At 47.5% G+C, this 22,990-nt stretch overlaps 2 protein-coding genes across 5 annotated transcripts; one reads left to right on the plus strand and one right to left on the minus strand.

Moving 5' to 3' along the window:
• Positions 1-744: 744 nt before the first annotated feature.
• SPSB3 (splA/ryanodine receptor domain and SOCS box containing 3) lies at positions 745-11,716 on the minus strand. Of its 3 annotated transcripts, XM_006263203.4 has the most exons (7): positions 11,625-11,716; positions 7,558-7,706; positions 5,154-5,331; positions 3,896-4,083; positions 3,115-3,217; positions 2,246-2,371; positions 745-1,743 (listed from the first exon to the last, which is right to left on the minus strand). In XM_006263203.4, exons 2-7 carry the CDS (start codon positions 7,684-7,686, stop codon positions 1,400-1,402), a joined length of 1,068 nt encoding a protein of 355 aa, XP_006263265.1. In that variant the 5' UTR covers positions 7,687-7,706; positions 11,625-11,716; the 3' UTR covers positions 745-1,399. The 3 variants fall into 3 exon arrangements, with proteins under 3 accessions (XP_006263265.1, XP_014452966.1, XP_019348665.1); XM_014597480.3 differs by lacking the exon at positions 11,625-11,716 and having other exon boundaries at positions 7,558-11,599; XM_019493120.2 differs by lacking the exon at positions 11,625-11,716 and having other exon boundaries at positions 5,154-5,275; positions 7,558-7,686.
• Positions 11,717-12,074: 358 nt separating this feature from the next.
• On the plus strand, positions 12,075-19,405 carry NUBP2 (NUBP iron-sulfur cluster assembly factor 2, cytosolic). 2 transcript variants are annotated; one of them, XM_006263202.4, is made up of 7 exons: positions 12,075-12,174; positions 15,369-15,487; positions 15,878-16,076; positions 16,641-16,795; positions 17,029-17,139; positions 17,620-17,689; positions 18,404-19,405. In XM_006263202.4, exons 1-7 carry the CDS (start codon positions 12,156-12,158, stop codon positions 18,547-18,549), a joined length of 819 nt encoding a protein of 272 aa, XP_006263264.1. In that variant the 5' UTR covers positions 12,075-12,155; the 3' UTR covers positions 18,550-19,405. The 2 variants fall into 2 exon arrangements, with proteins under 2 accessions (XP_006263264.1, XP_019348678.1); XM_019493133.2 differs by lacking the exon at positions 15,369-15,487 and having other exon boundaries at positions 12,120-12,174.
• Positions 19,406-22,990: the final 3,585 nt, after the last annotated feature.

Genomic DNA, 22,990 nt, shown 5'->3' on the forward strand with positions numbered 1-22,990 from the left:
TATCACCTTGTCTAGATGTGCCAGTTATTAACAAGGTGCCTGTGGTTACAAAGTGTTGCAAACAATTAAAGAACACTTTCCCCTCTGTTTAAAATCTTAATGTAGAGTCATTTTGACCTAGAAAAAGGGTCCCTCCCTGCTTGCAGATCACCAGGAGTGATGTCAGACCACTGCAAGTTTAATCTTTGATTGATTAAAGATGCAGCCTTTGTTCTACCCTTAGTCCAGTATACAAGAGAAATGAACATGCTATAGGCAGCAGGCACATCTCCCAAAATCATCATGTAAAATAAGAACATAGAAGCTGTACTGGGTTTTAGATTACCTCACAGGTAGGGGGGGTCATCTATCCCACAAGAATATTGAGTGAGAGCTGTGTGGAACTGCCGTTTCACTAAGAACTTCACACTGTAAATATTGAGCCTTTTTTATTATGATTTTGATTCACAAGCAGAAAGAAACCCCTGCTCCCCACACCACCTTTCAAAACCAGTCTCAGTGTGGCCACATGGGTCTCTCTAGTCTAGGATTTTGATTGGTAGTGGCCAGCATCACATGCTCAAAAGACACAGAAACCTTGTGCTAGGTGGATGTGGCAATAATTTATACCCCAAGATCTCATCCCAATTGGTAAAAACTCTGAGGCATGGAATTTAATAGAATTCTAAGTAATTCTAATCTATTAGTTAGAATGTCAGGATATAAGCCTGATATCAAGAATACCTTCATGGGAAGTTAGAAAAATTAAGAATAGTTTATATTTTTATTACAATTTAATACAGTCTGATATAGAAGCTGCAGTAGCCAACATGCAAAGCAATTAAAGTCATCATAGAGCTCAAATGAGAACCCTTACAGCTCAATTTACAAGTACTTGCTCTCAGTTACCAATGACAATGCATGTAGATGCATTTTTAGGAGCTTCTTTCTCTAAACACTGCTGTTTTGATCAGGTCCCAACATTGCAGTACATTTATTGCAATTACTGGACCAGCATACAGCAGCTAGAAAGGTGGAGTGGTAACAAATTTTGTCTTTTAATGGGAATCAAGTAGGTTATTTGATTATAGTTTGCTAGAAGTATACTTTGAAATCAGGAAGCCAGTTTGAAAACTTGTCTGCCAAACAAGTGTACTCCCCTGAGAAGAGTTAGTCACTTTGGTGGCAAGTAGATTAAGTTAGAACATTTTGCTGTGGATTATCTGGGCTGTCTGTTTCGAAGGAGTTGCTCTCTGAGTTGCTAGATATTTTCAATGCAAGTGGTTGATGCTTCTGTCTTTGCAAACTTGAGTAGAAGTTTATGTCCCATAAAGAGGGAGATGCTTGGCCTGGATTGCCATGGAGAGAGTAAAACAATACCCCACCCAAAGTCCCACAAAGCAGTTTATTTGGAAATAAGTTATGTCCTCCTGCACCTCTTCCTCTGGCATGCCTCTGCATCTGAGCCACAGGAGCTATCTGAGTCGCTTCCTGATGACGAGGAGGAAGGCTTCAATGTGCTATAGTTCATACTCAGGACCCAGCCCAGCTTGTTGTGTAGAACTTGCTTGAGTCCTGGTGGCAATGGAAGCACCTCCAGTGTATCCATGTAGTTAGGCAACAGCTGGCGGAGGCGGTAACAGCAGAGGTACTGAAGGGACGTGCAGCTGGCGCACGAGCGAATCACCTTCATGCTGCTTTTGGCTGCAGTGGAGCATACCATTGGGTAGAACTTCTTGTTCTGAAGTTTGGTAGCTGCAACTCCTGCCAGGTAACAGAAACAAAGAGTTCTGGTCTCAGTGCAATGGCAAGGGCACTGCTCCTAAGATGCTATGTCATCTTGTCTGTCATCCTCCTCTCTCTGCCTAGTTAAACAGGGTGCCTACATATTGTTAAAAGAGAGTGTGAAAACAGATTTTCTGATACCAGGGCTGCTGATGAATAGGGATATCCTTTGCCCCCATCTTTATACCCCTAATCTTATTTTGTCACTCAGAGAAGCAAATGGATTCTCATTCCACTTTTTCCAACAGCTACATGATACCAGGGCTTTCAAGAGCTAACAAGGCAAAGATCCTGGCCAAAAGTATCATGTTTCCATAATTCATACAACCCTCCCCTGTAAGTCCTGGCATGGGCAACTGGTACTGTCTTAGTCGGGGGTGCAGGTGCACCCCTTACACATTGCCACTGAGTCCTGGTCTATCATTTTGTATCAAGATGTGGGTTTGATGGTATGAAAGGCCACTATGACCTTTGTTCTTACCTATACATTTCCTGTTTTTGAAGAAGGTGAGTGTTCCATGCCACGTATCAAGATGAACCCCAATAATGGAGCCTTGGCCAAACCGTGATGAGAAGTTTATTTTGTCTCCCTTGTGGTGGAGAAGCCCTTAAAAAGCAAACCCATATTCCATCATTCAGTCCCACCACAGTGTACAAGCGCCTTGTCTATGTAGACTCAGCTGCTCAGTACAACATCCTTAGATTCTTCCCCAGGATCAGTAATCATTACCCACAACACTAAGTTAAGGACAGGATCAGAAAGCATGGTCCTTCAGCAGCTCAGGGGACAGGCAACAGAGGAATATAATCTTGCCTCTACATTGCTGGTTTGTGCAGGGGTCTGCCTATTATGTGACAGCCCAATGACATGAGTAAAGGTATTCTGAGTACACCCAAAGGTGCTGGTCTTGTTATCAGCCTCATATGGAAAATACTGGACAGCCAAAGATTGTACCACCCCTCAAGCCTCCTCCTTTATAGGTGGAGGCTTGCTGGCAGGGCTTTCCTACCTGCCAGAAACTATATTAGGGAATTACTTCATTCTATCAGACTTAATATATGGAAGCACTCCCAATGAATATAGCAGTTACTAGTGATATGGAGGAATTCTTCACCTTGCATACATTTAATCACAGTGTGTAGGCTGGCTGCAGGCAGCAGTTCCAGTAAAGTATGTTTGCGACAAAGCAGAATCACCATCCTAGTGGCTATTTCAATTTTACTCCCACTCCACAAAGCACTGTGTTCCAAAATGGGTAGAAAAAGGCTTTTGCATATTTATTAACCTCCCCAATTCAACCTCCTGCTTAGCTGTAGGGGGAGCACTCCCACTGCCCCTGCCTGCATTACCTGTGTATGAGAGTCCCCAGCTGTCCTCATCCTTGCCCAGCAGGCTACAAAATGTGTGGCGGTACTTGTCCAGGTTGACATCTGAAGTTCCGATTCCCACCATCTAGATGGAAGAAGCCCATGCCAAAGGAAAACAAGGTCAGTTTCTGCTACAGAATTACCTGGTGGTTTAAGTGCAGTGAAACACCATACATGACTTCCATCTTGGGAAATCCCCTAATATTTTTCTTAGTGTGCCCCAAGAGACATGAGATTTGGCAGAATTAAGTCACAGGGTCTATTTAGTCCCCTGATCTAGGAGTTACCAAAGGTCTGAACAAAGTTATGCTTCACTTGGAAGAAATCAGGAAGTGATCACACAAGCAGCCAGTACTGGCTCTTCTACACTCCATTGCTGTTTCCAGAATTAATTGCATGTTAACCTTAATTGCAGTGAGGAAATGATGCACCTCTCAGCAGACATATTCTGCATGCCTGAGACTGTAAGCACTTCGGGCTAGGGCCAGTCTTCTCTGTTCTGTCCTGTTGAGCTCACCAACAGTGATCAACAATCTAATAAAATGCACAGAAATAAAACCAGAGATCTGGGTTCCAGTCATGACTGCCACCGTCTCAGTCCATGGCCTCAAGTCAGTCATTTAAGTTTTCTTTTCATTTAAGTGATGACACCCACTCATGGAAGACTCTGAGTTTTATAAGTAAAACATGCTGTCATGTATTGTTCTATTAAAAGAATGCCCCTCTGCACCTCCTCAATTCTAAGCACTTCAGCACAACATACCATGTCAGTGCCATAGACAGGAGAGGTCATCTTGATCTCCCAGAAGTGCTGTCCTTCTCCCAGCTCCTTGTTTCCACGGATAGCAGCAGTACCACAGCTATACTCCATGTGGAAGTTCACCTTGCGGTTGTCACAGGTCAGCAGGGTTGCTGTTGATTTGTTCAGGTCATCCCACACCCAGTCAAAGTCTGTTCAGACGGAAGATGCAGGATATCTTTAAGTGGTGGGAAATACTGCCAAACCAGAAACTTAACGGAGCTTCCATCAATTTAAAAGTCTCTTAAGATGTCTTTTTTTTTTAATGCTCTAGCCTGCTGAATACCAAACTGGGTGAGCTTAACAGTTAGCCTGTTACAGCCCAAAATCATCTTGCTCTAGTCTGACATAGAAGATCATCTATTAACCAAGTTTGTCACCATTAAACAATGGTCCTCATTTTAGGTTAACGAGATTTCAGTTATGTGAGCAGTCTTTTACGACAGCAATTACTGAACACAGTCCCATGGGTTACATGCAACTGCTGACAGCAGTAAGGCCTGTATGCGAGCCAGGTAGTGAATGAGAGGGAAAGCCTTGCCTTCAGCATTTCCAAAGGAAGCATTTGCAAAATAAGAGCAGTAGCCAACACAGAGCCAGAGTCAGGAAGCCAGGTGCCTGGATGACTTCTACTTGTGAGAATGGTCATGCAGACCCCTCCAGAGCTGCATTGTTTTTTAGAGAAATGAATTTTTATCTCTTTTTAAACTCAGGAAGTTGCAGCCAGAACAAAAGAAATGTGAGGGCATCTCAGTCCTGACCTGAAACACTCCTCCAGCCCCTCAGCTCAGCCACAAGCTCTATTTAACATTAATGAGTTACTGCAAAGCTACCCTGCATAATTGCCAACTTATGCAGATCAGAGATAACTAGATACTAGGACATAACCACAAAGCTAAAATTCACTTGTAACCTAAACTAGATTTGAAGGAGGTGTCCAGAAGTAAGATCAGATTCATTAACATATTCACACAGGACACCTGTTACCCTTATGTCTGTGGGATACAGTGCTTACATAGACCCATACTCCATGGATAAACAGCAAAGGTTAGCTTCCTCAGTAGACAGCAGTTCTTGTCTCCCTTCAAACTTAACATATAGCTGAGCACAGGGCACCCCCATTCACATAACAGGTGGAAACCTACATCATACACACAAAGACAGATCAAGACCCACTCAAACCCAAACGCGTAGCAAGAACAGGCAGGAGCTGCTTCCTTACATTCGTCCTCTTCGCCACACTGGCAGTCCTTGACGCGGTGGATGGTGTGCAGGCTGGAGCAGTACGGAGTCTCATTTTGGTTCTCACAGTTGCAGTAGGACTCTCCTGTCACAGGGATGGCGCTAGGGATGGATGGCGAGAGGGAAGGAAACTCTGGCTCTGAGTCAGAGTCACTGTGCTGCCATAGGAAAGCAGAGGGACAGTTACTGATGCCATTGGAAACTCAAAACTTGATGGGCACCCATGAATGACTCGTGCTCCCCAGAGGCTGGGGGGGGGGCCTGGCAACCGCCTGCAGGCGGCAGCGGTGTCAGCAGTGGGGGCAAGCCAAGCGGAGAGCTCCTGCAGGCAGCTGCGGCAGTGTCAGTGGCACAGGGGGAGGGAAGCACCAACCAGAGGTCAGCAACCACACACAGATGTTGTCGGCGGTGGCCAGCGGCAATCAGGGACCACCCACAGACGCTGTTGGCGGCAAGGTGATGAGTGGTGACCGCCTGCAGGCAGCATCGGTATCACTTTTTGCAGAGGGTGCACCACCAATCTCAGGGGGTGCATCCCCTACACATCACCAATGTGGGCACCCAATAGATGTAGATGTCCTTCCCAGAGCCAGCTTTACTTGTTTTATTGCAGTAAGGCCCAAAGACCCCAACATGCACATGAACTAAGAAGCAAAAGTCCCATGCAGATAAAAAGGAGGTGGTAGTAAGGAAAGGGGGAGAGACATAACAGTGTTCAAGCAAGGCTGAATGAGTGATAAGTATGCAGCCATGCAGGTCTTTAATGTACACGTTTGTGACATTAGAGCAGTGACACTTGGACTGTGGTGCTCTGCAGACAGCACTATCAAACACAGCATTCTGTGCCTGTAATTTAATACAGGGGTGTAAGAAAGCATTGCGTGAGTGATGCTTGGTCATTTCTTTGCAGTTGTTTAATGAGCACATTGCAGGGGCTTTTCTTATAAACTGGAGTGTGCTGGCCACAATTAACCAGGGGTGCGTATGTTGTCATGGATCTTTGATTAGCACTGCCTGTTCATGTAGCTCCTGAGCCAGTCAGGACTGTGTGGCACTTTCAGAGGTGTTGAATGATAAGAGGAGGAAACGGGACAGGAAAGTGAGGTTGGGCAGTGGAAGTGTTAGAAATGGAACAGAATGAACAGGGGGGTAGAGTGTTAATGACTAACAGCAGTAAAGCAAACAAAGGAAAAAATCCCAAGTGTGCTTTAAAAATGCAGATGGTTGTGCTGTGGTTCCTCATGCAGAGGTGACCATTCTAGCATCTCAGATGGCCTCTGTCCCATGGGAGGGAGGAATGGAAGGCCCTGCCTTTAAGAGATCCTTTCATTAAAATGCACTGCTTCACTATGATGTATGGGCACCAAAGACATAAGTGACAACAGCAGCCAGGGTAGGTTACCATCTCCATCTCCAGATCAAGTTCTAATCAAATCTGAACTGCATTCTCTGATACTTTTGTGAGGGTTGGTCTAGTTTCATTTACAGCAGCTGGTGCCCATGGACTTCACTGAATTCCTGTGGATTTACCTGGTGTTAAATCAGACTGAGCTCTGAGTTTCCTGTGCTTTCCTGCTCCATTGCCCATGTTGAATTATATACTCTGGCATTAGGAATAACATCGCCTTCAAAACAGACAGCTACAGGGGCACATGAAAGAGGTACTTGGGTTCAGTGTGACTGGCTCATTTGTCTATAGCTTGCCCCTGTTGTATCACTGTCTGCGGATTAGCCTGAAGACTGGAAAACATTTAGGAAGACTTCTCTGACTCAGTCCTCCAAAATAACCAAATGAAAGATTTATAGAGAGTTACCAACATAAAAACATTAAGCCAAACTGACACAGCCAAACAAAGGCAACAGTAGGCTGTTCTTCTGGACTCACTGTACTAAACTTAAAAGCTTTTAAACTGGATAGTTGCATTGTAAGGAAGTTTAATCCATTCCCCCAAGAAGAAAGCAAGTAAAAGGACACTAGTGGCTATTTTAACTTGTCCTTTCTTGTGCTATTTTTAATAATTACTTTTCCTGCTTTGTTCCTGTCTTCCATACAACACATGATTCTTATTAAGCCATTTTCAGAAGTGATGGACAAGCTGCAGGCTGGTAAGTGGGTGCAAAGCTAAACCTAAAGTAAGTGAAGTTAGCAAAAAATACCTACAGGGGAAGAAAGTGCAATGGCATCAGCTTAGATGACCTATAAACCTCAACTAGAGGTCTGTCTGATTTTGGTACACTGTGTGCGCTAATACCACAATGACTTAGATCTTGAACCATTAGCAATCCATATTGTGGAAAAAGAAAGGGCTCCCTCGTGCGTGTTTAGAACATAGCCTCTTCTGCAGCGAGTATGAATTTTTTGAAGTGTTAATGTATCAGCATACCTGCCCGTCAGAATCGTAGCCCCAGCCATGTGTGCCAGTGGCCAAAGCTACTGCCCGGCTGTCTGTATCACGGCGTACCCCACTCAGGACAAAGTGCCAGGCTCTGCTGTTACGTGTGCGTCGTGCCATGGTATTTTGAGACAGGTATGCTGCAAAGTGCCAAGGGAAGAAAGTGAAGTTATACAGGGCATCGGTATCAATTGGGAAAGTTCTATTTGGGCACCACCTTCCTCCATTGATAGGTTTTTATAGCTTGTTTATAGCTACCACCCAATTGCTCCCTCAGTCAGCATTGACCACTTGTGTATAGTTTTGGGATAACTTGGGATCAAGGTCAAACATGAGCATTCACAATGGTCTTATGACAGTACATACTGTACCAAGGCTACTCTTAAGTGGCCAGGAGAGTAGGGATAGGTTTCTTTCATATCACAAGGACAGTAAGACAGGTTTCTTTTGTACCACAGTCAACACAATCATAAAAGCTTAAATCTACTGCCAGGAGCCACCCCCTCCCCCCAAATCTGTGCAGCTCTGGGATTGCCTTGATAGAAATACCAAAGTTTGTATCTATTTGAACCCAGCTGGTTGCATTGGGTTACTCAGAACATTTCTGGTAACACAGAGCAGTGTTAATGCTACCAGTGTACTGGCACACAAGGAAATAATCCTACTGTATAAATCCAAATGCTTCACCTTTGCACAAAGGGCAGAAAAGGAATCAGTAGTAACTGATGTGCAGTTCTTTGCTGGCCCAGTAACCACGCAGCGGATAACTACTTCAGTGAACTGGACAGTTTAGCATCTGCCGCCCCAGCTCTGCTGTCACTATGCTTGAAATCCCTGAACAGGGTTTGTTCTGGCAGTAATGAGACTTGCGAAAAGACTCTGCTCTCTCCTGAGGGCTAGAGGCAAGTGACCAGTTTTTACTTTGCATAGGGACAACAGGCTTTCCTAGCTTGTCCTGACTTGCCTCCTGGCCAGTGGAGAGAAGCAAATCAGCTGCACTTATCCAAGACACAGGGAAGCAGTGGAAGCGTTAGAAATAGTCCTCAGGCACAAGGTTTGGCACGTTTATTTCTTGCTTTCCCCCAGTCCCTCTCCTCCTGTAAACAGCACATTTCTGTCATTTCTCCAGAGAAAAACTAGGCCAGGAGGCACTTCAGTCCCTCCACCACACAACAGATCCTTTTGCAATTGCCTCCCTGGCCTGTGCAACATAGAATTATAGAAAATTAGGGTCAGAAGGGACCTCAGGAGGTCATAGAGTCCAACCCCCTGCTCAAAGGAGGACCATCCCCAACTAGATCATCTCAGCCAAAGCTTTGTCAAGCCAGGCCTTAAAAACCACCAAGGATGGAAATTCCTCCACCTCAGTAGGAAACCTGTTCCAATGAAACTTGTCTTTTTCTAATGAACAAAAGAGCATTCTTCTGCGCATGCCACCTGCCCTGGGACTTCATCATTCTCCATTCTGTTTCATGCAAATTCTGACAGACACTCCTCTCTTGGCTTCTTCACCTGGACAACTTACACCCAGCTTGCTGCTGTGGGTAATTCCACAAACACAGACTGATCAGTTTTGAATGTTAAAGAAAAGCAGCTACAGGAAAATAAGTGCGTCCATCTTTATGCAGACAAGGTTCCTTGGGTGAATTTGATATCTTTTATTAGACCAACCCAAATGGTTGGAGAATAGTTATTGAGCAAGCTTTCGGGTTCAAAAACCCTTCGTCAGGCTAAGGAAGCTGCAGCAGTTGGTGTGTTCTCTATGCAGCAGTTCTCTGTGCTTCTCTACATCCCACTTCTCCAACCCCACGGAATGCCCAGAGGTAACAAAGGAGCACTGTCCGCAACATGGGAACTGAAAACTATTGCCAAACTACCTCTTCTGCAACAGATGAAGTGATCCTGTGGTCTCTTAGTGCATGTGTGAAGAGATCAAAAATGCTGATCCAAGCAGGATCTGATCCACAAGACCCTGTGGGAATGGTTATGATTTAAAAATTCCTTCCTAACCCTTACATGCCCAGTTGATTCTGATCCATCATGAAAACCTCTCATATGGAACTGGAATCTACTGTACAGAGAGGTGAACCAATGGAGGTTGATGTTTTATTATGTAGAAACACTTCAAAGTGCAAGTGTGAGTATTTGTTAACCCCTTAAACTACTGCCAAAATGTGTACATCTCACCAGCAATTATCTGTGGAAAAGTACAGGAACGTACCGATGAGTTCATTTAGGGAAAAGAGTGCTTAAGATTAGCTTTAAGGAAGTGTTCATCCCCATGAATACTTTGTCCTTTTCAGTACATGGACGGCCTAGTTTAGACTGTTTCAGTTTCATTGGCAGTGACTAAAGATCAAATGGCTTTGCTGTTTTAGTTTTGTCAGCAGCATCTGTAAAGATAGGCAGTCAGACATGAGTCACTATTTATCTGACGACCATAGTGGAAAACTGCTCCTTCCGAGAAGGCTCTTGTCTAGAAACCAGAAGGGTCTAATCCAGGGGTGGACAAAATAAGGCTCGTGGGCTGGATCCAGCCCGCCAAAGGATTCTAACCAGCCCATGGCAGGTCCCTCAACCAGGCCTGGCCCAGGCACAGGGGGCAGCCCAGGCCATGACACACGTGACCAGTCCCACCGTCCCGGGTGCAGAGGTGCCACCTGGTGCAGCCCACCCTATCTGTGTGCACAGCTCTCCTCTCTCTAAAAACTCTGGTCTTTGCTTTTCAGTCATGGGTGATGTAGTAGTTCCAACTCCTGCAGCATCTAGCTATGGATGGGAGACTCATGACTCATGGACAGGAGAACTGACACAAATATAAAAGGCCGTGTGACCAATAACAGTGAAATGGAGGCCAAAGGGGTCAAAGAAAACAACCAAAGAAAGTCACCTAGTACAAAACTGAACATTCGGAGAAAGTCAGCCCTTCACTTCACTTCACTGGATGCTCTCACTACACCTACAGCAGCTGATGACATAGCAAAGACCATATCTTTTTCACCGCTGTAGAGGTGCTGTGCTAGGACTAAGCAAAGCCACTGGGCAACCAAAGTTAGTGCAGAGTGAGTGCTAACGTGCTTAGCAAATGTGTCTTGCCCACAGAACCTTATGTCCCAGCTCCAGAGGCCAGCCTGGCTCCTTCCTCGCCGAGTCCCGGGTATTTCATCCCTTCCACTTCCATTAATCCAGAAGCTGAGGCCAGACAGCCGCTCCAACCAGCAGTGCCTGCACTTGTGATGTCTGGGCCTTAATGTTCTTACTGCAGGAGGTGGGGAATCCGCTTAAACTCGCTGCCTTAGCCTGGCAGAGGCTGCATTTGTTTGCATCCAGGGACTCTGCAGCCTCTTCTCACCCAGGATTTCCCACAGGGGAAGATTAGAGTTGGGGCTGAGGGAGAATTTTTCCTCTCACTGTCCCCCAACCCACTCCCCTGTTTAATGTGAGAGAGAAACAGCAAGGGAGGAGCCGACTGTGGCAGGCCCAGCATCAGTGCAGCTGTCAGTGCAGCGCACACCTTTTTGAGAGAGGGGAAGGGCCGAGAAGAGGGGCCCAGTGCCACGTACTCCCCGCCCCAAGACTCGTGCAAGAGCCAGAGGAGGCTCCGCTCAGCCGCCCCTGCCCCGGATCCCGCCGGAACGGGACCCCCCAGGCGCTGGAGGCCCCGAGGAGGCCGAGCCCAGGCCGGGGGCTGCTGCGCTGCGCGCGGGGGAGCGGCACCTGCCCGCAGAGCGGAGCCGGGAGCGGCAGAGCCCGGGGCTGCAGGGCCGGGCTCGGAGCGGCCCGCGGCAGCACAGCCCAGCCCGGCCCGGCGCCGGCCACGCCGAGGTCACGACGCACATGGGAGCGGGGCGCGGCGGGACTTCGTCGCACGGAGACGGAGTCCGCACGCCCGGGCCCCGACCCCGACCCGCTCCCGCCGAGGGCGGCCGAGGAGCCCCGAGGCGTGACCGGTCGCAGCGGCGTCCGTCATCGCGGCCTGTAACAGCGCGAAGTCTTGGGTCCGGGCCGCGCGGAGCCCGGGGCGGCCAGAACGCCCCTCCCCGCCCCGCTCCGCTCACCTGTCCCCCGGCCTCGCGCCGCCGCTCGCCCGGCAGTGCCCTACTTTCCCCTCCTGAGACATAAACAATCCGCGCTGCGCACCGCCCCCTCCGCTCCCATTGGCTGTGGCCCCCCCCCCCCGAGGGTTCCGCCCCCACTCCGAGCCCGCGTTTGCCGTTGGGCGGCTCGCCCATCGCTCCGCGCTCGGGGGGCGGAGACTAGGCCGACACGCTCTCTTGCTATTCCCTTTCTGTCCCGTCAGTTTTCAGGGCGCGGCATCATTGGAGGATCATCTCAAGACGCCAAACAGAGGGGCTTCGAGCGCGGTCACGTGGCAACTGCAGAGCGCAGAGGCCTTTGGCAGAGAAACGTGCCTGTCAGCAGGTCAGGTCGGGGTTGAGTTCCAACGAGCGTCTTTGATTGGCCCGTGCGAGCCGCGGCACATGCCGGGGGGGTGGAATTAAGTCTGGAGCGCGCCTTTCCATTGGCGGCCGCGCCCATCAATCTCGGTGGCCCGGGAAAGGCGGAAGTATAAGGGCGCCGGACGCAGCATGGAGGAGACGGCGGGCGGTGAGTGGTTTGGTCTCTCAGCTGCACTGGGGCTTTCATGCCGCCGCAGCGAGTTTCTCGGGGCCTGGGCAAGGCGGCGGGGTCCTGAGTACTCTGCCCGGCGTGCTGCGTCCTTCCCCCTGCCGCGCGCTGGGAGGTGGCTGTGGCAGCCCGCGGCCGGCTCCGCTCCGTGTGGCCGCGCGCAGCCTCCCGGTAGCCGAGCCCCCGCTCCTCACTTCTGCCCCCCCCCCCCCCCGCCCCCGGTGCGCTGCCACACAGCCGGCGCCCGGACGAAAGGGGCCGGCAGTCGTGGGGCAGGAAACCTGCGCCCGTGACGGCCTCCCGTAAGCCCTGGAGAGAGGCCGCGGCGCTGAGCTGCGCGTTACCTTTGGTGGACATCCTGATGACTTCTCCCATGGTCAGACCAGCCTCCATGCTGAGGGGGAGTTCTCGCTGTCTGCGGCCTGGTACCTGCTGTCACAGGACCTTGTAGGCTCCTTTCCTGATTATGGAGCTGTATATTTCCTTGGATGCTGTTGGAAACTTCTCCTGGGAAGCTCGCAGCTTCCTCCAAGTTCAGAAGAGCTACTGATGTGTGATGGGGTACATTGCCTGCCGGAGGTTACACCTCCCTCTGATACACAAAGCTGCAGGAAATTCCTCGGTGACTCAGGTTAACTATTCCTGGCTCCTGCCTTGCCTGTTGGACTCGAGGATGGTTGTGTTTAGCACTTCCAGGACGAGTCGCCTGCCAGAGCAGTGACTGGCCACTCGGGAATCTTACAAGTCATTAATATTCAAATAGTTGCGAGTCAAGCACAGGAATTCTCAGGTTGACAACAAACACAGTAAAAATGACACTTGCAGTTATGGGTAAAGAAAGTGTTCCCTGAGACAGGCTGGCTGTAATTAGGGTTGCAGAAGAATTTGCTGGTAGTTTTGCCAGGCTTGCACATTTGTATCTGCTTGTATGCCATTAACTTTGTTTTATGAACCCCCAAAGCATTCTTTAGTAGCAGAAATGCACAGCTCAAAGTGCTACTCATGCTGTAAAAGCAAGTCCCACCTGCTTATGCTGCTTCCCCTGCCCCTTCTCCCTTTCTTCTACCCCCCCCCCCCTGTCAATCTGTAAACTGCTCTTCTTTTTCTTCTTGCTATCTTCCACTTACCTGGTTGGGTATTTTTCAAACATAGGGATTTTGAGCTTAATGACATCCACTTTATGAGAAATGGGGCCTCACAGTCTTCAGTACCACAAAAATATTTTGGTTCTGGCATCTAGGACACTGATCCTAAAAATGGTCATGTTAATGATGATGTAACCATGGTGGCCCAGGAATCACACAAAAGGAAAGTGGTTTCTTAGGGTGATGTCATTTATTGGGCCAGCTGCATAGTTGTTAGGCATGCTTTCCAATGCAAACATTCTTCTGTAGGTCTAATATTTGGTCCTGGATGTCCAGTGGGGCTTAAATATATTTTATTCCAGAAGTATGTTGCTGTAACCAGAGTCCTTAGATTGCCATGAGGCAGAATGGTGGTGTTCCAGCTACAGATTCCTTTGGCAGAATTTGTCTTCAGTTTCTCTTGACCCTAGGCTTGTTTTCTTCAGGTTAAGTCTGAGACACATTGGTGGCCAATCTTGCACTGCCACTGTCTGTGTTGTGACTACATTCTGGGCTCTGGGAAAGGCGCCAAAGTGTATTTTGTTCTTCTCCCATCAGTGCTGCTAAAAAAGTGATGGGATTTTTCCTCCTCTCCCCCCCCCCATCTCTGTTTTTATTTAATCCTTTTTCTAACTTTGTCATTTAAAGTGGACTTTTTCTAAAAAAAACCCTGAAAGCAAACGAAGTAAAGGGAAATCTGATCTTAATACAAAATGCCAAGCCCTGAGCCTCTTAAACTTCTGAAACATAAAAATAAATGTATTGAATCCATGAATCTCTATTAGAAAATTTTGAATGGTAGGTTTTGTGGGTAGTCCCAGGAGTTGAGCCTCTGAGTGGAAGGTGCTAGCAAAGTCATCTCAGGCATTGGGATCTGGCCCATGACTCCAGGAACTACCACTATATCTCTCCTCAGGGCTTGGTTCCTTTCTAATTCAGCTGTTTAACACACATACCCCAAGTGAAAATTAATTTGGTAAAATAGCAATAGGCTGAAATATAAACTTAATGAGAATCTAAATACAATAAGTTGTATAATGGGTTTTTTTTAAGTTGTAGGGTATTCTCTTAGGTAGCAAAAAGATGTACTAGTTCTATTATGAAGGATCTATTTAGCTGTAAATTTATGCATTCTAATAATTGTGTCAACCAATTGGAGAAGATGCCTGTCTTTAGAAATAACTGAAGTGCAAATGCAAAAATTTGATTTAAATAATTGATTTTAAATAAAGCTGTGCTGGTTGTTTTAATGTCGATATGAAGGTATTTGTTGCCACTATGAGTTTTTCTTGCTTTTGGTGTTGTGCGGTTCTTGTCTCCTCTTGGACTCTGATCAGCAATCTCAGTTCATTATCCTGTATCTGCCAGCCCACTCCAAGGCCCTTTTGTTACCCTTTCTTTGAAGAAACTAAGAAGAATGTGTCCACAGCCTCTCCCTGTAGACTGAAAGCACATAGTGGCAGTGTCATAAATAGACTGCTTAGACCAGAGCAAACACTGTTGCCAATGCAACAAACAGACAGACTGAAGAATATTCAAGATAAGATGCTGAGATATGCAGTGGAAACAAAAAACTACATGGCACAGAAAGGAAGAAACTCCCAGGGGACTTTGCTTAAGAGAGGAAGGGCCCAGGGCATTTCAGTCTAGGTGGCCATGTTGAAATTTGTCCCAGATAAATGGTGCTAATCCTCCTTAAGCATAGCAAGTCCCAATGAAGTCGGCTTAAGCTCTTTGCTCAATGGAGGCTAGCATTCTTACCATCTACAAGCTATTTGCTGGTCTGTGTGTGGAGTAGATCTATTGCAGTCAGTGCCTCTACCTCAGAATCCACTATTGTTTGGCCCAGTTTAACCCAGTGTTTGTTTTGTTTTTTTAAACCTCTAGAAATGCTCAGCTGACCTTCACTGTGGTAGCTGCTTGTTTGAAACCCGTGTTAATGGGGATGATTTCTGGTGGGGTCTCTAAGTTAGCTGACTTACCATTCGCGCCTCCCCAGTGCAGCATGGTGCTGAGTAAAGATATCTCATTATTATGTTGCCTTCGCAGAGAAAAGTAACCTGGCTGGGGTTCGGCACATCCTTTTGGTGCTCTCAGGAAAAGGAGGTGTAGGGAAAAGCACCATCTCTACCGAGCTGGCCTTGGCTTTACGGCATGCTGGGAAGAAAGTAAGCAGAGTTCCACATGGCAGTTTGATTACTATACTGTATTTACTCAAATTAAAGATCAGGTTTTTTTTCCTCCCAGTTGTCATGGGAGGAAAAAAATGCCATGTCCTGCTGGGGGCAGTCAGCAGTTCAGCTCTGGCTTTGGCCCTGGGCTTAGGGCTGGAGCCAGAGCTGAGTTGCTGTCTGTCCCAGACCAGACTGACTCATCTAGGGGAGGGGGCTCAGAGATGCAGAGACCTGCGATGTGATGCTGAGGCCTGTAAGTCCTTTCCATGAGGTGGCCCATATCACAGAAATCAATGGAGAGTTTCCTTTTGTGTGAGGATAGAGCTGGAGCTCTGTGGCACAGTCATATGGGCTTACTAGTTTGGTACCGCCATTTGTTTGCAGGTGGGGATCCTGGATGTGGACCTGTGTGGCCCCAGCATACCTCGCATGCTCAAGGTCCAGGACAAGGATGTGCACCAATGTGATAGTGGCTGGGTGCCAGTTTTTGTGGACCAGGACAAAAGCATCTCCCTCATGTCTATTGGCTTCTTGCTGGAGAAGCCAGATGATGCTGTGGTGTGGAGAGGACCCAAGAAAAATGGTATGAAATGCTTGTGTTCTTGGTGATGACCCCACAGCCAGGGCACATCTGCTTAGGTGAAACTTGGCAAAACATGCTTCTATACTTAGAACATGGTCCAGCATGTCAGACCTGAGCTAGAATGTGCAGTTCTCTGCATGTGGGTGGGTGAAAAAAGGCCGGATGGATCCTAGGGGCCTTTGATTTCTGGGTTGCTACTTCCAATCCAGCCCTGGTCAGCAGTGACTGGATGCCTCTGTGAAATGAGTTGTGGGGGAATCTGGACAGATGCCTTCCAGAAAACCCGCCGTTGGGGTTATGGGCACCTGGGATAGAATCTCCTTAGGGAAAAAGGAACCCTCACACCACTGGGAGGTGCCCCCTCCAAAGCAGGGTTCAGCCACTGCCACTGCTCATGCCCTGCATACTCTAATGATGGAGGGCTTTGATATCTGTTACTCCATCCTGTCACCTCTTCCCTTTCACAACATGGTGGTCTGTGGTGTCTGATACTGTGCCACTATTGAGACACTAGGCTTTGCTTTGGCTGAAAACAAAGATTGATGCCTCATTTTATTTTTGCAGCTTTAATAAAGCAGTTTATCTCTGATGTGGCATGGGGAGGACTTGACTTCTTGATTGTGGATACACCTCCAGGGACCTCTGATGAGCACATCTCCACGGTGGAATCCCTTCGCCCTTACCAGCCCCTTGGGGCAGTTCTGGTCACGACACCGCAGGTATGTTGCCTACAGGAACCTCTGGCTCTCTGGTGGGACAGGTGTTTCCATTCTGTGCCCTGGGAGTTGCACCAAGCTAATACTCTTGTCAATCTCACTGTGCCTTCAGAATTGTATTTTAAGGTCTGGTATGTGTTTCCATGGCTGCTAATTCTGCCCAGCCTGTCTGTCTCCAAACCCCATGTACTGGAAGTCAGGAAGACTCTGCCCTTTACTACTGACTCTATCCGTAGGCGGTGTCCGTGGGGGACGTGAGGCGAGAGCTGACTTTCTGTAAGAAGACAGGACTGCGAGTGATCGGAATCATTGAGAACATGAGTGGTTTTGTCTGTCCACATTGTTCGGTGAGTCTTTACAAAGCTGACCCAACCCTAAACACTGTGCCCAGCCCCAGGGGGATGCTAAGCACTCAGAGGCACTGGCATGCTTGGTTCCTGGGATTTGAGTTGTTTGGTGGTTCCTGGTCCCTTAGTTGGTCAGAAACCTGTGCCTTGGAGGAGATCCGATGGATCTTTGAAGGCAAACAGCTGCCTGTACTTGACCTTAGTGAGCCCTCCTTTCCTTTATTGGCCAGTTTGGGAGAGGCAGCTCACTTGCCTCCCTAGTTTGGACAGGAACTGAGGCATCATCACAGAGGGATATGCAGGGTGTCTCATCAGCCAGTGGAGACTAAATGAGCTTTGCTTATTGAGCTCTTGATCAACTGCTTCCTCTTAATGCCAAATGAACCCTGATAAACAGGCATGCCACCCATCTCTGCTGTGCAGGCTCCCCATAACCCAGCAAAGTTCCTTGAGACTAAACACTTTCTCCTGTGCTTCCAGGAATGTACAAACATCTTTTCCAAAGGGGGTGGTGAGGAGCTGGCCAAGCATGCCGGAGTCCCGTTCCTAGGTGAGTGCCTCTGTGAATAAACAGCCCTTCTCAGGGCCAGGACAACTCAGTGAGGTGATACAGCGATTGGGAGATGTATGAGTGGGGAGAACACATTGCCAGCATTAGGGTTTGCTAGGGCCTGGAAAGCAAATGGTATACAAAGAGGGAGGAGAGCCTTTCTCTGTGAGGAACAAGAAGAGCCTGGGTGAGGAGTGGATTAAGGAGTTGGTGCCTTTCTGTGCCCAACATGAGTCTGACTGACATAGAGGCAGAGGTGTCTGGTAGCCTGGTCTGGTTCTGAGTATAGTGGCAGATCTGGAGTGACCAAATATGGGCAGCCTCATTAAAAATGAAGCAGAGAAGTGGAGCTGGCATCACTTAAATCTTCCTCTTGCACCTGGAAGAAGGGCCTAGAAACTGTCTCAAAGATGTTAGGGCATGAAGAAATCTCTGCAGGAAATATCATTAAAAGTATTTAGAGGTCCTTTCCACGCCAAAAAATAAGGTTTGTGGTTGTGCTGTCTGGCAGAGGCACTTAAGGGGAAAAAGCTTGGAGTGGGGAGGGAACAGGCTGGAGTTGAATGAGTTGGAGCCCTATTGTCTCATACCTGCTCACTTTTCTTCTCCCCTCCTTGGGTTGGGAATGGGTGCTTTTCTGCCTCCATAAGTCTTCCTGCCTCTGTACTGCCTGATGACCTCACTGTCACTCTCCCCCTTTACCCTCCCACACAGGGTGTGTGCCCCTGGATCCCCAGCTAACCCAGAGTTTGGAGGAAGGCAGAGATTTCATCCAGGAGTTTCCCAAGAGCTCTGCCTTTCCTGCTCTTGCTAACATCGCCCAGCAGATCTTGGATGGGACGTCCCCTCAGAGCTCCTGAGCATGGTGCTAAGGCTGGACTTTGGTTGGCCCAGCATGGTCAGATGTGGACCAAGCTGGTGGGGAAGGGGGGATGTGGAAGCTCTTTAGCAAATAGCATTTCAGTAGAGTGGAGTATAGCCTTGGAACCACTGTGCAGAGATCTTGAAAAGGGAAATGATGCTCAGACTGTTCATGCTGTAGTGACCCAGCTGGAGCGTACCATTGTTGACAAAGGAGGAGTGTATGTTTACAACATCCTTTGCTTTCTGAGGGAGTGAGCATTCCCCCTGTTCCTGGAAGGGGCAGATGGTGCAGTTGATCCTAGCCACATACTTGAGGTGTCACTGCTTATAACCTCCTACTAAGTTGGTACAAGGCAAAGATGGCCACCCCCAGGATGTGGTGCTTCTGCTCACTTCCACAGTGCCTCAAAACACTGCAGTACTCTTGGCAATGGAAATTTTATGTAGCTATCAGCTAACGTGGCAGCCACTGACTGAAATGTTCCCCAATTGATTTAAATAGCCTTAGCAATCTACTCTACCCACCTCCCATCTCATGCTGCTCCCTTTCTGTCCATTGCTTTCATAGCACTACAGATGTGGTACTTTCTAGTTCAGTGACAATTGGGCTTATAACAGATCCTCAGACCCCTCCTCCTAGCCAGGTTGCCTTGCTCTGAAATATTATCTGGTATGAAATAGGCCTCTCAAGGCATGTGCAGTGTGTGATATAAAGTCTGTATGAGAGCTGATGTCTATTTACCAAGTCTGTCTCATGTCTAATTTAAGGATCGCATCTCTTGGTTCACTGAAATATGTGATGACTCAGGAATATTTTTAAAGGCTCCTTCCATTAAACAGTGTTTTCTTGTCTTGTTGCCTCATGTATGATTTCATGTTTTGTCCTCATCCCCTTACCACCACACACTGAATCTGTTTTTTTCCTTCCTTAATTCCATATCTGTACACTTTTAGCAAATAACAGTTCCTCTCTAGTGACAGCTTGATGTCTTAAGAGTAAGCAAATGCTTGTGTTAGAGCTGGCTAGGAACTGGTCGTCTTGGCCCACAAGAACTTCTGAGATTTCAGAAACTCTTCCCATCCCCAATTGAAATCAAAATAAGGCTTGTGCTGTGGCTGCGATTGCCTTTGCCAGCCTGTTCTCCAGTGCTTATGTTGCCACCCGCCTCAGTGAACTCAAGCTTGCCATCTTTGCGGATGTGGTGGGGGGAAATCTACATGCTCCTCTGCTTTCTCACTCTGCACTTTACAGTTGAGTTGCATCCAAATTCCCGTCTCTTAAAGGATACCCAGGCTTTTCTTCCTGTCCATGTCACTGAACCTTGTCTAGGTCCTTGGCTGCAGGAATCAAAGCTGGAGACACCAGCTTCTATCTTGCTTTCCTGACAAGCATAGCTCCCTTCAGTCCATACCAAACACTGTGGCAAGGGTTATTCTCTTACCTGTTGATCTGAATACCTGTCATTGTGGCTATTTTGCTAGCTCTCCTCTCCATGAAATGCCACCTCTCATCACCACCATAAGAGCCCTGCTTAGCTCTGGCTTTCCCTGCTTATCTATCCTGGGCTCACTTAGCCTTGTTTAGAAAGGTTAGGAAAAGCAATTAGCTTTACTTTATAATGTCTCTGCATTCTGTTCTGGTGCTTTTCCTGACAACGGTCTTGTCCACATTCTAGTTCTTCTTAACAACCTGGCGCAGCTGCACTGCCTGAAAGGAACCTGGGTGATTTCCACTGACCAGTCTGCATTGCATTTGAGAACAGCTAATTACCAATAAATTTTCCCCAAACCCCACATTGGCCTTTCTGCTTACTCTGTATGTTGTACCCACCACCCCTTTTACCCTTAGTCAGAGATTTCAAATAAGAATCCAAAGCATCAAAATTATTCTGACTTGCTGTAGGCTTTCTAAGGTCTTTGCTCTAGTACTTTTCCATAGTCAAGAAATAAGTACAAGTGAAGAGTCGGCATTTTCCAAAGAGTGCTTTGATTTTTTAAATGTTGAAAGCCACTGAACTAGACAAGTATTCTTGCATTCTTGGTTCACTGAGATGGTTACAGATCTTTTATTAGTCCTTCCTGTATGCAATATAGGTCATATTTGGTCTGCCTGGAGAGCTCCATCCCAAATCAGTGCATTTCTGGAAGGGGATGGTCTTGCCTTTCTAAGGAGATTTATTGCAGAATTCTTATGACGTTCAGTAGGAGCAGAATCTGACCTCTCACCTCAGCACTTAGTGTAGGACTTTCAGAAATGTTTCATTTGACTTTGGATCAAAGTACTACTGACAATCAATGGGATTTGTGCTCCAAAATCACCTGTGGAGCTTTGGAAAATCCACCTAGCAAACTTGGAAAATGAAGTTGCTAAGCAATTTTGTTAAAGGTAGGATGTGCCTGAGCAACTTCATTTCTTTCTATGACCAGGTGACACGTCACCTGGACAGCAAAGGAGAGGCTGACATCATTTACTTGGATTTCAGAAAAGCCTTTGACTTGGTTTCCCATGATGTCCTCAGGTTTCAGTTCTCAGACCAGTACTCTTTAATATATTCCTAAACGATCTGGATTTGGGTGTCAGAAGTGGACTGGCTAAGTTTGCAGACAACACCAAATTATGGGGAAGCACAGTCACTCTAGAGCAGGGGTAGGCAACCCCCAGAACAGGTGCCAGAGGATGGCACGCAAAGGCATTTTGCTTGGCACATGTGCCTCAGGGTGGATGGTGGAGAAGGGGGCTCCACAACAAGGACTGTGCTCTTTGCAGCTCCCCTGCTGCTTGCCCCTGGCACTCCAACATCTTACAAGTCGAAGTTGCAGGTGTTTTTGGCACTCTGCCCAAAAACGTTGCCGAACTGAGCTCTAGAGGATAGGATGGGGATTCAGGCCAACCTAGACAGGCTTACAAGGTGGGCAGATCAAAACCTGATGACAGTCAACACAGAGAAATGCAAGGTGCTTTACCTTGGGAGGGGGGCGCACATCATACCTATATGCTCTACAGTGCTACACTCACTAGCACCATGACTGAAAGAGACTTGGGGGTCATGATTGACCATAAGATGAATATGAGCCACCAATGCGATGTCACAGCCAGCAAAGGAAATAAAACCTTGGCTTGCATCTACTGATGCGTCTCAAGCAAAACCCAAGAGGTCATCCTCCTACTTTATTTGGCCTTGGTGAGGCCAAAGCTGGAGTACTGCATCCAATTCTGAGCTCCATACTTCAAAAAGGATGTGGAGAAGCTTGAGAGAGTCCAGAGGAGAGCCACGCACATGATCAGAGGTCAAGAGAGCAGGCATTATGAGGAGAGGCTGAGAGGCATAAGAGTCTTCAGCCTGGAGAAGTGTAGGCTCAGGGGGGATTTGGTAGCAGCCTATAAGTACATAAGTGGTGTGCATCAGGATCTGGCAGAATGTCTGTTCACCAGGGCACCCAAAGGGAAGACAAGGTCTAAAGGTCACAAACTGCTGGAGGACTGGTTTAGATTAGACATAAGAAAGAATTTCTTTACCATCCGAGTCTCCAGAGTCTGGAATAGACTCCTCCCAGAAGTGGTGCAAGCACCTACTCTGGACACATTCAAGAAGCGTTTGGATTTTTATTTTGCTGGGTGATCTGACCCAGCTGACTTCCTGCCCTTTTATCCCGATGATCTCGTGAGGTCCCTTCCATCCCTAATGTCTATAAAACCTATGAAATTTCTCCCTACAAAGCACTTGCTTTGTGCCTGATGGATATTTGCAAGCTAGGAGGAATACAGCAGTGCCAGTGCTGCTTAGTTTTAAAGCATGCTGCTGTGCACAAGCCTATTTAGCCTTGGATAAGCTTTAAACACAAGCGACACAAGCTTTAAAAAGTGCCCTTGCAAGATGAGTCGCAATAGCTCCAAAGGTTTATTTGCCTGCTATGATTTATCAGGCAGGTGAGATGCATTTTTTTTTAAAACCTGCCTAAATCTGCTTCTGCAAGGAAGTAGAAGTGGGAGCAGGTCCTCTGCACACTACACTTTCCAACCTACAGCAGGGAATCTTTTTTGTTTTGTTCTTAGGCCCTTTTCCTAAGCTTTGTAGTAAATCTGCCTCCACCCCTTAGTAGTTGCACATGAGGGTTGGCCTTTCCACCCCTGTAAATCATGGTTCCCCAACCTCAGGTTCAGGGACACAATCATCTTCCCTTCATTACTTACTTCTGCTGCGGTTGTGCCTGCATCATGAATCAGGGTCCTACTATGCTAGACTAGCAAATAGGGCTGTGCGAAGCTTTGAGTGGTAATTCGATTCGGAGGAGATTCGGCCCAATTCGGTGGCCGAATCTCTGAATCCAGATTGAATCAGGGGAACGATTTAAAGGTTCGAATCAATTCAAAGCTCTCTGAATCTTCTGAAAAGATTGAGAGGTTTGATGATTCGGGCAGTCCCTGGTGGCTGCAGC

This window comes from Alligator mississippiensis, chromosome 13 (genome assembly GCF_030867095.1).
Source record: "Alligator mississippiensis isolate rAllMis1 chromosome 13, rAllMis1, whole genome shotgun sequence".
NCBI classification, from domain to species: Eukaryota; Metazoa; Chordata; order Crocodylia; family Alligatoridae; genus Alligator; species Alligator mississippiensis.